General features: G+C 36.2%; 1 protein-coding gene across 23 annotated transcripts in view; it reads right to left on the minus strand.

The window, feature by feature from the left end:
- The window catches only part of DOCK9 (dedicator of cytokinesis 9), a 115,046-nt gene that overhangs the window by 93,543 nt on the left and 5,841 nt on the right, over positions 1-15,662 (minus strand). For 17 of the 23 annotated variants that reach the window (XM_026853516.1, XM_026852588.1, XM_026853010.1 and 14 more), the window contains exon 2: positions 1,298-1,414. In XM_026853516.1, the coding sequence (XP_026709317.1) occupies positions 1,298-1,327 (30 nt within the window). In that variant the 5' untranslated portion in view covers positions 1,328-1,414. Of the gene's footprint in view, positions 1-1,297; positions 1,415-9,787; positions 10,020-15,662 lie in introns of those variants that run through there. The other 6 variants (XM_026854020.1, XM_026853861.1, XM_026854100.1 and 3 more) reach the window with 2 other exon arrangements.

The raw sequence follows: 15,662 nt of genomic DNA on the forward strand, positions 1-15,662 counted from the left end.
GACTCGTGGTACATGAACTAGTCAATTAGAAAAGAGCGTGCTTAGCAGAAGCATCCATGATTCCTCTTGGTTCTGCAATACTGAATAGCCCCACTGTAGAAGGGGATCTGGGTGGTATAGCCCACTCACGTTCTTCAGTCCCAAAGCCAATACCTAGTGTAAGGCATCATCATGAGTGATCTAGCATTTGAACCCTCATATAATTAGATAATGTTATAAGCAGTACATCTTCCTTTCATAAAAAGTGTTACTTGCAGTCCTTCAAACTCTCACATGTGGTTGAGAACACATGAAACCCAAACTACACTCTAAATATTTGTAGCTTGTTAAAACCAAAATTTTTAGCTCAGTGTGGGAGCTACAATTAGAGTTGTTCATGTAAGAATCAGTGAAAATGAAAATGAATCCAGGTGCACTCAGGTAAATAACCAGACAGAGAGAATTAATGGAAAACTCAACACATGTAATTTATGGGACTTTATATGCCCTTCTGTAGAAATACACCGACTCATCACCAATCTTCCTCATAAGAAACAAACTTCACTTCAACTACTGAGCTGAATAAAGTGTTCAGCTTTTCAGGTAGGTTTCTACAGAACAATTCTAAGGTTTTCGACTATGATACAGTACCTAAAAGTATCTAATTTACGGACAGTTCAGATGTCTGCATACTTTTCAATTATAGGTAGACATGTTGACTGCAGGTATGAGCATGTGTGACTCACTATTTACACCAACTCCAGTCTCTAAGATGTTTGGTGGATATCCTAACTGGATCTACAAGAAGATTCAAAAAAGTCTACTTAAAAAAAAACATTTATATAAAGAAGGTTATTTTATAGAAATATATCAAGATGGTCAGAAATCTTGGTTAAGTCTGACTTAAGTCAAAGTCCTGTTATGCAGGGGGTATTTTGCCAAAACCAGATTTCAGCTGGTAACATGCAGCTGAGCTTTTATTTGAACAGGTTCATGCCCTCCACTGTTGAAAAGGGAAATAAATAAATCAACAATTTTAGAATTAAAGACAAAAAGCAGATGCTTTTTTTGAACAAACATCACATGATGTTCTATGTCAGAAAGAATGGGAAATATCTAAAAATGACTGATCACCTACTTCAAAGGGCAGTAAAAATTGCTGAGTTGCAGAAGTAGACTTTATAGTCTGAACAGATTAAGAAATTGTGCTATTTCTTCTTCTGTAACCTGACAGCATAAGTTGAGCAGTGTAAAGGGACTCATGACAAAGATTTTTAAATCTGTGTTAAAAATAAAGGAGGAGGAAGGGTTAAATTACCTGGAAATCATCATAAGGAAACAGCAACATCTCACGTAACCCATCGTTCAAAATCTGTGTTTTCCTCTGAACGATGACATTTTCATAGTCTATTGGTTCTATGAGCTTTGGTTTTGCCTAGGGGAAAACAAAGAAAATAAAATTAATTCAAGTATATGAAGGAAAAATTGCAATTGTTGACTCACTTCAAGAAATTACTCTTTAAAAAGTTGGCAGAATGAGTTTTCATCTACATCAAAAACTTTAAAATATTCAAAAAGTAGACTTAATGTCACACTGTGCCATATGGATAAGCACAACTGATAATTACGACAAGCATACTAATTGCCTTAGAAGGAAGAAACAGAACTATTTCACAAAACACACTAAATCAGAGCTTATAAGAATAATCACATATGTATTTTCACTGAAAAAAAGCCCAAACCCCAAATAAATTATTAGTCTCTTACATTGGTGTTTACCTTTGCTTGACAATGTTCAGAAAGCTCTAGTCTGGATTTATCAGGGATTAAAAAACTCTGAATTCAAAGCTAAGACTGAACTTTGTTTTAATTCAGTAGTAACTTACAGTAGGTGTAGGCTAACTGATACTCCTTCTCTATAGTTTTTTCAAAATTCTCATAGACCATTTGATTCCCCTTAATAGCACACGTAGCTTTCTTCAGTCACTATGAATTGATTCAACACTTCTATCTTATACCACTGTTAAGGCATTTAAGGCATTACAGCTGGCTGTGCACAATCAGATGAAGAACAACCTTCACCCTAACCAAATATTCTGTTAGGTAGTCAGACAGCAAAGCAGGTTTACAGAGAGCTCTCAATGAGGCAGCACTGTCTCAGAGTGTGCAAACTAATGCAAAACTGGAGTTACAATCTAGTTTGCATTTTTTGCAAGTAAAATTGTGCCTCACAGTATCAGACCTAACATTACCTTTTTTTATTATTATTTACAAGTGGCACTTTCTTAAGATCAGTAGTATTAATTTCAAAGTAACATGTATGAAACATAATATCTAGCAGCAAGGCCAGCTTACACTATCATTATAGGTAATCAGACAAGACTTATATATATATATATATATATATATATATATATATATATATCTTTGCATAACATGTTAATAACCTTTCAAATTCCAGCTGTACTACACAGAAGAAATATATTTATGTCTAGTAGTAACTGCTATTAATCACTAGTATTTTAACAGTATTCCTGAGAAACCTTACAGGTGTTTTGTTCATCCAAAAGTGAATCAAATAAATTTGTTTTTCAAGGAATTAGAAAAGCTTTAGTCAGAGAAAGTTATGAAAGTTTTCAGGATTAGTTCACAGGCTACTCAAAAGTTAAGATTCCCTCTTATCTACAACATGGTAGTTCTGCTGTTAAGAAAAATGCAAGAACATAACAGAGCATAACAGCTGAAAAGGCCAAAAAAGCAAAATCTGGAAAACAAATCTACCCCAAAAAAATGGTGAACTAAATAAACATAGTTTTGTCAACAAAAATAGCTACCATTTATAATCACACCAGAAGGATTTACCAGAAGTTCATAAGCTATATAACAACATGCTCAGCAGGGACCAGCACAGCGAGCAACCACAGAGGAAAGTGATTATGTAGAGCTTGCCATCTTTCTCCTCAGAGGAGATGGAGACAGCTGTTCAGTTCATTGTACTACAAGACATTTTGAGAGCTGAGCACCGGAACCACAGCTACTGCTACATCTCCTCTCATTCATGAATATGGCTTATCACAAAGCCAAGAACTAATATCAGCATCCATGAGAAAAGGCTTAAGCCTTTTCATATCCACATCTATGGCTGAGGTGACTGGACCACTTTGACATAGCTCAGAAAAGGGTAAGAGAAGCATGTAAACACAGCATAAGAAGTAGTTACATTTTCTCTACTGTACTAATTACAGAAAATATTTTGGTTGCAAGAAAGCTTTCTGTTGTCTGCCTTTGAATATTCAGAGTGCTTCAATGAATCCCAAACTATTGAAATGATCTGCTCTAAGCTTCCTTAGTACTCAGAAGGTGAGATGAACCTTCTTCACCCAACTACTTGACACGTTTCCTAGATGCAGGCTCTAACAAATTAACCCTTCACAAAATTTCAGTTTGAACAGTCCCACTGTGCCAGATTGTCATAACAAGTTCTGATTCCAAAGAAATTCCAGTAAATAATTCACCTACCCTCTCACTCAACACCAAGGCAATAACTGTCCAGCATAAATCTTCTTCCTTAAGCACATAAAATGAGGATAACACAGATTACAAAGAGCCCTTCAAATTTTACTGCTCTTTAAATGAAGTAGACCACTTACAAATCAGAAAGCAAGCCACCCTTGCTCACCTTCCTTCCACTTTTAGTGTAACAGGTCTCTACCTAATCTACCCAGGCAAGCATGATGCTCACCTGTCAATCACTGATCTTGAGCTCTTGTGCAGCAGACAACTACAGTACTACAGCCAAGTCAGTCCATTTGGTCACACTTTACTATGTGACCATTCCTACTGAAGTTTGTCATGAGAAATGATACAGAATGTGCTGCAGTGACAGGTTGATTTGAGTGTGATGCAGGATGACTGACCTTTAGGAGAAACAAAAATAAATACTCCAAATAAAACTGGGTTAAGAAATGAGTAGGGGAGAAGGACCTTTTGAGTTGTGTGTACAATGACCCTTCTGCTAGCTAAAGATTTGGCTTCTCAATTGGCTTAAATTAATTGAAAGGAGGGCTGACACTGGAAGGACACTCTCTCTCCTGTGGCACATTCCCCAGCCTTCTCACACTAGTACCATCAACTGAACAGTCACATTTTAAATCAGATTAGGAAGTGATCTGGCTTTAGAGGGTTCCTCCCAACTAGTGAGCTCTCAGCCAGATTGGCCTTCTGAAACACTGATCAGATGGCTGCATCACCACTCGTGCCAATAGATGGGGGCTGATGGCACCCTTTCAGAAACAGGAGAGATTCAGATTACTAAACAGAACATGAAACTCCATACTTATTAAAAGCTGTTGTAAAAACATTTTTGAATTCTGCTACTCAGATTCAGCGCAGCTCACAATGTTTCAAATGTCCTTAAAAAAATGTTAATTCAGGCCACATATTTTGATATACTTAAAATACAATTTGGCAAGTATTTTAAAGGAAAGAAGAAATATATAGACGGTCAATACAGTCAGAAAGTTCACATATCAGGACATCTATTGTCTGAACTAGCAAGCAGATAGATCACAGCACCAATTCCACTAACTGGCAGCCAAGGAAAGTTGTCACCTCAAACAGCTAATGGATTTTTATGTGGTGCTGCACACAAGCAGCATTTTCATCCACTTTTCCGTAGAGATGAAGAGCTACATCCATCCTTCTGTTAATTCTCTTGGAAACACAATAGCTGAAGAGTGGAAGAAAGCTAGCTCTGGCTCCTCTCATTTTTCCAGCAAAACCCAAGGAAAATGATTACGTTTAAAAACATTGTAACTAAAATTATTTAATGGGTACACACACACACAAAATAACTTCTCTAGCACACCTATTTCAAAAACCAATGATGCATGTACTGCAGCTTCAGAAAGCGCCCAATTCATTGCAAATGCATGTCTCTACCCTACAGCCACAAAACAGGTCCACCACAACCATAAAATTGATAAAAGAGAATCTTAAAAGAAAATGAGCTTCACTCACATTTTGCTTACATGAAGCACAAGATTAGTCACTGGAAGCTTTTAAAGAAGCTAAAGTTCTCAGGAGCTGAGGTCCTGAATATACCCCTCTCCTCTAAGTCAATGGGACAAAGAGGTAGTTAGCGGTACCAGAAAACCACACTATCTTCCTGCATAATCAGTAGAGCACCTGATTTGCAGAAATACAATTTCTGTGAAAATTAAGGAAGAATTTGCTTCCCCAGCTTTCTTCAAAGTGTTACTCATTTCTTTGTTGTTTGTCAGATTCAAAAGGAAGAGGATGTTTTATCACTTTGAACCAGATATGAAAAAAGAAAACAATAAACAGCATACTGACATCGGCATTTAGCCAAACCTACAACATCACAAGGAAGCAGATTCTCTCTCTCGCTCTTCTTTTTTTTTAAAAAAAAAAAAAAAAAAGAGAGATTCCGGTCTATTATTTCATGTAATATAAAAGAAAAGACACTGAGTAGGTATAGTATTATTGAACGTGATTTATGAACCAGCTGACACAGATAAAAGCCCAGTCAAAACGGCAAGATCAAGTTTATAGGCACTAAAAGCCAGTCTTTAGAACAAGGCTTAATTGTTCCTATTAATTTGCAACAAACAACATTTTTAGTTCCATAACCTAAGAAAATGCTAAGAGCATAGGGCTTTATGGGGTCCAGCACTTGAACTAGCCAATGCCATATTTGTAGGAAGGTAAAACGCCAAAGTGTCTGCCGTACAACTTGTTTTTTTGCCAGTGTATTATAGGCATGGAAACTTACCAGAAATAAGAAGCATTTCAAAACAAGCAGCCATGACACCCACATGGTAACCATTTTAATCTGCCAGAATATGGTTTATATATTTGGACAAGCAGTGTCAAAAGCCATCGGATGAAAGGAATTTTAAGTTAGGAGTTCAATGATTGCCTACATTATATATTACAGGAAAAAAAAAAAAAAACAAAAACAAAACACTATATTTTTTTCTTCTAAGTTTAAATTGAGACAAATGTTGTCTTCCTCTCGTCTTCTCACAAAACAAAGGATGGTCACATTAGGCATACTTAGTATTGTTAGCCTCATGCTACAAAACATCATTTACCTTATAAAAACATAGTTAGCACATATACCTGCAAATTAACAAGTCCCCATAAAGAGTAGAATGGAGTTACAAGCACTAGCAGGCAACACAGCATGATGAACATATGGTGTTACATATTTCTTAACATTGGCCTGAGGCAAGCCACTTTGGACAAATAATAAGACTATTTAATACAAAACATGGGTAACAGCTCCCTGTATCTTATTATCCCACAACTACAGTAAACTCAAAATAAATTGCCCATGCTGAGATATTTTTTAATCAACTTTAAAATCCATTCAAAAAATTATATGTATCCTAGAGCTTATTCTCAAATATTACATTACTTTTTATCTGCTTTCTTTTGTGATGTAAACTTTCGGGCAGTAGGAGGGAATAAGCTGCTATAGGTTGATGTAAAAACTACCACTATCCATGTATATAGTAACAATATGCTTGCATTGACAAATTCCAAACTTAAATCTCTAAGACTTGAAAGAATAAAATGCATTAAGTCACCTGTTCTCAGGCTTACATAAACAGACTAGAAGTGCTTACTGAGGCTACAGACACAGAGTGAACCATACAAAGAGTAGGCAGTTATACAGTCTTTTTTGCACAGTGTTTTTTTTTTAAAAAGTCATTAATTTTTATTTAAAAAACCAATCAAGCAAAAAAACCCACACCAAACCACAGTTTAACCTGAAAGCCTGAAAACTCTTGTTCTATTCTTTACCCAAGTCTTCAGGGGGCTGTAACAGAAGAGAATGGGGGTTTCCAAAACTCAATGAACACATCCTAAAATTACTAGACACTGTGCTTTTATTTATAAGAAGTATTTTGTTGATGGTCAAGGTCCATTTAAACAAAAGAACACTTTTCAGAGCTCAAACCTTTTGATAAGACCTTCTGTATTGCCAGTATTTACCTCGGGTTTTTCATATGGATGCAGTTCCAGTTTAATTTCTAGCCTCCTCTGTGATTTGCTTTACTTTCAGTTGCAAAGCAAGCATGCTGTCTCCTATAAAGTTCTCTTATTAGCACAGAAACTTTTAACACTAGACTCAGACTTGGGCAATGATCTGCTGGACAGAAGAGCTCAGGTGTCTTACATTTTTATACCGCCAATGTGTTTTCAAGCAGGAAAACAGCCTCCAGAAGTTCCAATTTCCCAGAAACACCATCTGTTTTGATAAGCACTTAATACTTCTGACTATCAAAATTCAACTGGACAGCACATGAACTAATTTGGTAATTTCTACAACAGCTAGCATAACAGCAGTTCATCCTACGTGAGGTTATGAGGCACCACCCAGAAAATCTAAATGCCTTTTTTCTACGGGTTCTTCTTTCTTGTTAACCTCAAAAGCAAAATTATGACACAATCTAATTCAAATCACAGGAAAACAAGTGAGCACAAGTACTAATATACTGGCACTGAAAACAGCAGCTGACTCCATTTGTGAACCTATGCACCTATCTAGGAAAATTTACTTCAGGCACAGGGCTCAACCAAATAGCATTGTTTCAGTATCACATGGGATGCTTACAGTTATAAAAACCGAGTTCCCTCAAGACTTCAGCACACTCCCTGTGAACTACATTTAAAAGAATTAATATCACAAAAAACTTGTTGCTTCCTTGAGGACCTGACAACTGATTGTCTCACCTTTATAAAGAATCCTCAAAAAATTTGAGTGCTAGGTAAATCACATCAATTGCCCATACAAAAGGAATCCACACGTGAAAGAATGTTTTAGGCAATAGTCAATGAGCCTTATTATTAGAGTAAACCAGAAGCTTCCTGTTCCAAATGCTTTTGAGGATTGCTATCTAACACAATTCTAAGGTTTGTAATCCAGAAAACAATAAGTTAGCTTTTGTTATACCAATTAGCAACTTTACCACTCTTACTTATTACCTTACTGCACTCTATATCTACTCCCACCGGGGCAGTAAAAATCTACTATAACATCACAACCAATGAAATAAAAACGGACCAAAATACTGGTGTTAACTGAAACACAGAGCCCAAATTTTTGCTTTGAGCCTAGCAGTACACTTAGTTCAAAGCGTCCTTGCACCATTTCATCTAGTTTTCCTCAATAAACTAGACAAAAGCAGAAGCAAATAGGGATATTATATGCCATATATACGCTTCTCTATATATGTAACAGATTAAGACTAAAATAGCAACTGAAATGACAGCAAAGACATTTTTATGTGACCTATACAGAACCTGTGTTCTTCCCTTGAAATAGTGACATTTCTTTTGAATGCACCCACTTTATCTGAAAATGAAAAAAGGGTGGGCAAACACTGGAGGTATTAAACCATGAACTTTAATTTACATAGTACCTGGAAAATTATAAGGATGTACTTCATACAGTGTTGTAAGTAAACACAGCAATGTTTTATACTTTTTAAGTACATACGCTTGCTGATCAAGTGCAGTACTCAGAGTATCTGCAGAAACACTAATATCCTCTCTGAGTATTCACAGGGGAATAAAAACAGTTCTAAATAAAGTTAAACATTCCAAAGGCAGGAAAGTACACACAAGATTAGCTCATATTGTACTGATGAAAATCTGGACCAGAAACCAGAACACACCCATACAAAAATCCCCACGTTTTACTAACAACTGCTCTGAATAGAATGAAACTAAAGAAAACAATGTAAAGGAAAATTTGTCTTATTAACACACATGAAAACTTTCAATTATATCCAGTAACAATTCCAATTAAGTTATAGATGTGTATTACTAAATATAAATATTTAAAATGTTTTAGTTCAATTCTTAAATGCATAGTGTGAAGCTCAAAGAGGGGGACCATAATCTGAGGATCACAGCTCTCACTAACCTCAACCACAGCCAGACAAAGAGGAGACTGTCAGCCTTTAATTCAGCAATTACGTATGAGATATTACTAAATAAAATTAGAAGTTTAGTAAGAACTATCAAAGTACTTCCTTCTACTGATATATAAGTTATTAGTTTAACAATCTCCCTCTGTTATTTGAAAAGGTTTATTGTCCTAGCTCAAGAGAGTTGGTGGATTCATTACAGCTTGCTTATGTTCTCTTGCTGTACTATTAAAATTCCAACAGAACTAAGTGTGAAATAATATTAAAGAAATGTTCTTATTTGATTACTTCCCCCACAAAGAAATATTCCCTTTTCCCTCACTGGAAGCTACTTTTGAATTTTAAATTCCTACATGATGTGCACTGAGAGCATTGAAAAATAGATCCTTTAGCAGAAGTACACCTGAATTATTTAGACAGTTCTTCGAACAGTTAACCATTACACACAGAGTCTTTGGAGAGTTCAAATATATTTTAATTGAAAGATATGCTGGGCAGTTAAAATATATTTGTGTTAGAATGTATTTTAAAGTATAAGCAGATTTCATGCTAGATTTAAAGATCTGTATAACTAGGCAGAACAAGACACTTAAAAGCATCTAGTATGAAAACCAAATCCCAAAGTCACACTCGGAGAGAGAACCAAACATTTGGTAAACCAGAACATCAAAAACTAATTAAAAAGGCAGACAGCACACAAAGAATCAAACCTAAATCTTAAACACACCTTCTTCACAAGTAAGACTGCTGGAACTTCTCATTAGTGGCACATTAAGCAGTTTTTCACTTGCAGACAGAACTGGAATTATTAAAGGGAAGAGATAGCTTGTTTAAACAGCTCTTACCAGCAGTACCACAGGACTCTCCACTTCTACTTCACAAGGACCTCCATCCTTGCACTGCTGCGGAGACTCTATAACAAGCTCTTTCTTAGGATTTCTGTTTGTTCTTGCCTGCATTCTTTGACTGAAAATACAAACAGCAGCAAAACCCTATGCTTTTTGGCATCAAAGTAATGAACATGCCAGTGATCCAGTGAAAACAATAGCTTCTTTCCCCAGCACAAGCAGCAGAAAGTACAAACTAGTCCAACTTCTCAGCTGTAGTTTGCTGTATCTGTCATGGTGAGAATGCATGACAGACAAAGGCCAGCCCCTAAGCATGTTGTATTCTTCTGGGAAAAAAAAAAAAAAAAAAAAAAGGTGGATCCATTTTAATGCCTTAAGGTTACGAGCCAAACAAAAGAGAATGTGCGTTTCTAAAATGACCATGTAATACAGTCCAAGTCTTTTACAGCACTTAAAAAAAAAAAAATCAAAGCTTCAATGTTATTTTTAAATATTTTTATTGTACGAATTAACCACTTCTTGACAATTGGGCCTCTTTAGAAGTATAAAACCCTCAGTAATACTTTTTTTGTTTGTTTTTAAATTAATATCACTTACTCAGGTACTATCAACAACCAGTCACTAACAGAGTACATTCTCAAGGACCAATGCCCCAAACAGATAAGTTGCTTTTTTGTGGGGGGTATGGTGTGGATGCTCTTTTTAATCTTAGTGCTAAATCCAAATAAAAAATTTACCTTAACATCAAATTGTCTTCACAGTAAAAATCTTACATACTCTACAAAGATACTAACTCAAAAATGAAACTTAAAAAACCCTCTTTATATCTGCAACTTTTAAGCACTTAACTCTTCAAGTAAACTACTCAGCCTCTCAGTCTCCCTCAGCCTCTCTCCTTGCTTGAGCCAGCTAGCTCACTTTTGTCTTGCACATTATTAGTGCTCTCAGCTCACTCCCCCCTCCTCAGAACCCTCCAGCACTGTAGACATGCATCATTGATCACCCTCCAAAAACACACTAGGAGGACCATGCAACAAAATCTTCAGGCGTTTTGACTGAAGTCACTTGAGAGACCTCAGCTCTCTAGCCATGAAGACCATCACCAGGATTTTCTTTTTGCTGGCAGTACAGAACACTGGGGGGTTGTCTCCCTTGTCTTGTGAACAGTTTTCAGAAGCATCTCTTGAGCAAGGCTACACAGTGCTCTGTGGTTTTTATCTTCCATTCCTGTCCTTAACTACAACATAAACTCAAGTCACACTTCAACTTTGCTTCTGTAATCTAATCTACTCTCTTACTATACCATTACTTACAGACACTGTTCAGCATACACACACTGGCAAAATAAGAGGCAGCAACTTTTACTGGGATCATTTCTGTACAATTCTTCAGTGTAATGCAAAGCAATTTTGTACGCAACCTAGTTGACATTTTTGGTCATTTTGAAGGTCTGACTAACCTAGCTCTCACAGTGCAGTAGTTTTGGCATATGATTGTATACTAAATTCCTCCTGAAAAAAAAAGTGAACTGTGGTGAGCAGTTTTCTCCAGGTTTTCAGAGGGGTGTTTTGGTTTTCCCGTTGTTTCTTTTTAACACTAATGAGTTGCAGCTTCCACATGCACAAACCTCAGTAGCTGTATTTACCAAGCAAAAATACATCTGAGAGAAAATTCAACTCCCCAGAGAAGCACATCCCTATTTTAGACTCCCTGTCCACTACAGCAACCAGACAGCTGTGGAAACTGAGCCACCAGTTCCATTCAGTTCTCGAATCTGCTCCACTTTTTTGGACAGTTAATTATCTCTGTTCAATATAACTGACATCCTAAATTTAACTTGACATAAATGTCTATTCTCTAATAGAACAGAAAGTCACCTTAATCTGCAGAAAGCTGATCAAGTTGTGAAGAAGCACAAATATCCTCTTTTACTGTATTTTTAAGGCGGCAACTTCAGGTACTGGTTCCTTACCCTTCAGACATAAACATAAGATCTTAATATCCCTTTCTCTTCCCTTTCTCTCTGCTCTCACATCTGCATAAAATATTGTTATTTCAGCTTACTGCAATTGTGAAATTGAGTCTGACAAAGAGTTTGCCCATCCCATCAACAATGCAAGTGCATTTCTAATAAGTGGACTAAAAGAAATAATAAAATTAACTATTAGTCAAGATATAATTATTTCCTGTGCTTCTTTCTTTTTCTGTAGGAAGAACAAGTTCAATGCATTTACTTTTTAAGCAGTCTCTCTAATATGTAGACACCAGACTCTAGAAAACCATACTCTATAAAGCTTCTTTAAGAGTTAAGAAGGAAACTATCAGTTTAGTCAAATTTACAAAAACAGATCTTCCTGTGTAAATCAAGGCAGACAATAGTTCAAGAACATTTAGTTACGTTTACTTTTATTTTGCACCAGCCCCTTTTGTTTTCAGAAAACGGAAGTACAGAACAGCTTAGACTAAATTATACAATTACTTGAGGATGCAGCTGCCAAACAGGAATTTGTTTCATTGAGGTGGGCTGCAATTATACTTAAATTCAACGAGAAATGCACAGCCTTATTATGCACAAGGTACTTGCAAACACACTAATAGAGACTTTAAAATATTATACATTTTAAATACTATTTATTCTGGATAATGTAAAAATGAATTCTACTTTTAAAGCTGCAACATTGTTTTATCCTGGTCAGCTACTTCCCTTGAATGCACCTGGATTACTTTAATTCAATATAAATATGATTTTCTTTCCCCATTATTTTCCCTATTCTCAAAATATGATGAGACACAAAAAGAAAGCCAACACTGTTATAACATCAGTTTAAGGATAGAGAAGTGATTTTTTCCTACTGAATGGTTAATGTAATTTCTAGCTTGCATTTCATTACCACGCATATACCATTACAGGAGGTTCTTTTATTTAACAACAACAAATGTGTGAAGCAGTACCTCCAGAGCTACATACTGCATGAAATAGACCTTAATTGCTAAATTGATATATTTCCAACATTTATTTTCTACTGAGGACTTAGTGATTACCTCAATAATTTCATTCACAAAAAAACCCAGAGGGGGATCGGGGCAGACAGACAAAAAAAACCCACCACAATACACCAAACATGAGAGATACTGCTTAGTCAGGCACTACACAGTTAAAAAAGGTAAGTTACTTTAATAAAGAGGTGTATTAAAAATTTTTACCAATAACACAGCATGATTCAAGAAGTGAAAGATAAAAAATAGAACTTTTAAGACATGCTGAAAATTTATCCTCTTATTGCATGGCCTGTAGTTTTAAACCATTTAACTGGAGAAAAAAAAAGGAAAGAAAAGATACTGCTCAATTTGTTGTACCAGGCAGTTACCTGAATAAGGCTCAACAGAGAATCCAGGAAAATAGTGCATGTACAAAAAGAATGTCACTGTACAAAAGTTACTCGACTGCATTTCTAACATGTCTTCCCCAAAATTGTAGGAAATTACCAGCCAAAGAAAGACCTATTGGCAAAATAACTCAGATTATATGGAAACAATGGATTTCATCTTTTTACAAACACAGTGGCTTGAAGGGCTTCCCACAGTACTTTTAACAACAGTACTGTTCATATTCTTTCCAATAGCCAAATAGTTGGCTCCCTTCTTGCATTATTTACCCTTCAGGAATTACCAATGTAATTACAAAATTACATAGGTAAAAGAGTTCTCCATATTCCCAGCATACCTTAGTGATTCATCCAGCAAATTTGCTGCCTAAAAGACAAGTTCCCTGCATATACCCTGTTATTTCTTCAAGTCACTTTCCACTTCAAGAGCTTGCTTTCCTAATGCACAATACCACATAATGAAGAGGAGTAAGTGATAGAAAGGAACAGGCAGCATAAGAGAATTTCCCTGAACTTCAGTGGAAGAAAGGATAACTACCCAGCCTCACTGCAGGAACAAACTAAAATCTGAGTAGTTTGGTTTAATGACACTTCTTTTGCTCCAAATTCCAGTTATAATCTGCATCAAGATCACTAAACCCTAGAGTGGTCAATATCAGCATTCACTAAATCTACCAGCTATAATTACAGCCATCAAACTTGTCTCTGTTAGCTGTTCTAGAGAAAGATCTGTTGCTTAACTTGTAGTAACTGAGGTGAGGAAGGAACAATCTTGCTGTAAGCTTGCATCCCCTGTATATGTGAAAACACCTGTTCCCTACTCCTTTGTGGCTCTTTCAATTCCCTGGCAACTCACAGCACCTCTCAACAAATAACTTTCAAAAGTTAGAAGGATGGATGACTGCAGGGGTTTTGAGGCTTTGTTTGGGGGTGGGGGTGGGTTTTTTTGGTTGGCTGGATTTTGCGTTCAGTTGGGTTTTTAAGGCAGTAGCTCATATGAAAATATGGACCCACTTTAGCAGAATGACAAGCACTATTAAAAGTCAATACGTCTTCCTCTCATCTGTATTAGTAAGAGATACTCCAGCACTGCCCTCCCACATTTGGCAGCCTGCCTTGAAGCTGTATTAAAGGCATAAGATTTTACATGTCAGTGGAAGATACAGTGTTGCAGCCATACATATCTTAATATTGTTGAGTTTCATAAGAGACCAACAGATAATGCACTTGCCCCTGAATATATTCAGGAATTCAAGAGAAAGGCTCAGTCAGCTGATAGCAGATGGAATGCAGCATGCAATTCACCTGGCAATTCCCTGCCATACACACTACATCCAGATGAAATCTGAATTGAATGAATTCACAAAAAATTAAAATGAAGTTACAAGAAAGTCAGTTATGAAGATTTATTCCTCCTCCACAAACACGTAGCTTGCAGTCCCATCAATAGAGAGTATATTCTCTAGCAAGGTACAAGGAAAAAAAAAAGACAGATAGGAGTGTGCTACATATTACATAACTTTTCATGTTGTCAACTCTATAAACTAAGAGACTCATATTACACTGTCTTTCCTTGGTAAAGCAAGAATTAAGCCCATTCTGGAACAGGCAGAATCATCATCCCTCTTTGGAGAGTGATCTCTTTACTTCAAAATAAATCATACAAATCTCAAATTCTGCATTACAATTAAAATTACTCTCAAAACATTATTTTTAGGAAGACAGTCAAATAGCCTCGACAGGACAAAGATGCTGAGACACCACATAGAAGTCTCTATCATAAGTAGGTTCTATTGATGAAAACAGCTAAGACCAATGTACGTGTCTGTATTATTTCTCAAGAAGCTAGAATAAAAAAACCTATCAGCCTGTTTTAGTGGCAGCATAAAGCTATAGGATTCTCCCAGTAAGTGCCTCCAACAATAATGCTTCTGCACAATGCATTTTTTTTAAAAGCTCTTTGTTGCATGGAATAAGAATTTGGCTAAAATTGTTAACATCAACATGGCATAGCTCATTAATATCCTTCAGGTAGACATTACTAACTGTCCGATAAAGCACCTTAGTTCGGACACTCTATGACAAATGCAAACTGTTTAAAACCACAGCTGAGCTAAGCAAAATATAGATTAACTCAAGTATTGTCCGTGTCACACTTTTGCATACTGTTACCTATTAAGTATCAATTTAAAAGTGCACTTGCTTGACTAACCAATTTCATAGTGACCAATTAATTTCATACCATCTTAACAGATATCCTGTTTTCAGGAAAAACCTGACTTCCTTAGGTCCCAAGGTAAAGAAACAAAAGAATGAAGAAAAAAAAAAAAAGTCAGTAGAATTTAGTCACAATAGGAAACTTCAAGATTAAAATTGTACTTTTTATGATTAGGGTTGTGTTGTTTGGTTTGGTTTTTTTTAACTCCAGACATTTTGCTTGCTTTCAAAGATGATAACCAGCGCCGCTGCCCGCCCCCCCCCCCCCC

Source organism: Athene cunicularia, assembly GCF_003259725.1.
Source record: "Athene cunicularia isolate RWA chromosome 1 unlocalized genomic scaffold, athCun1 chr1_part1, whole genome shotgun sequence".
Taxonomy (NCBI): domain Eukaryota; kingdom Metazoa; phylum Chordata; class Aves; order Strigiformes; family Strigidae; genus Athene; species Athene cunicularia.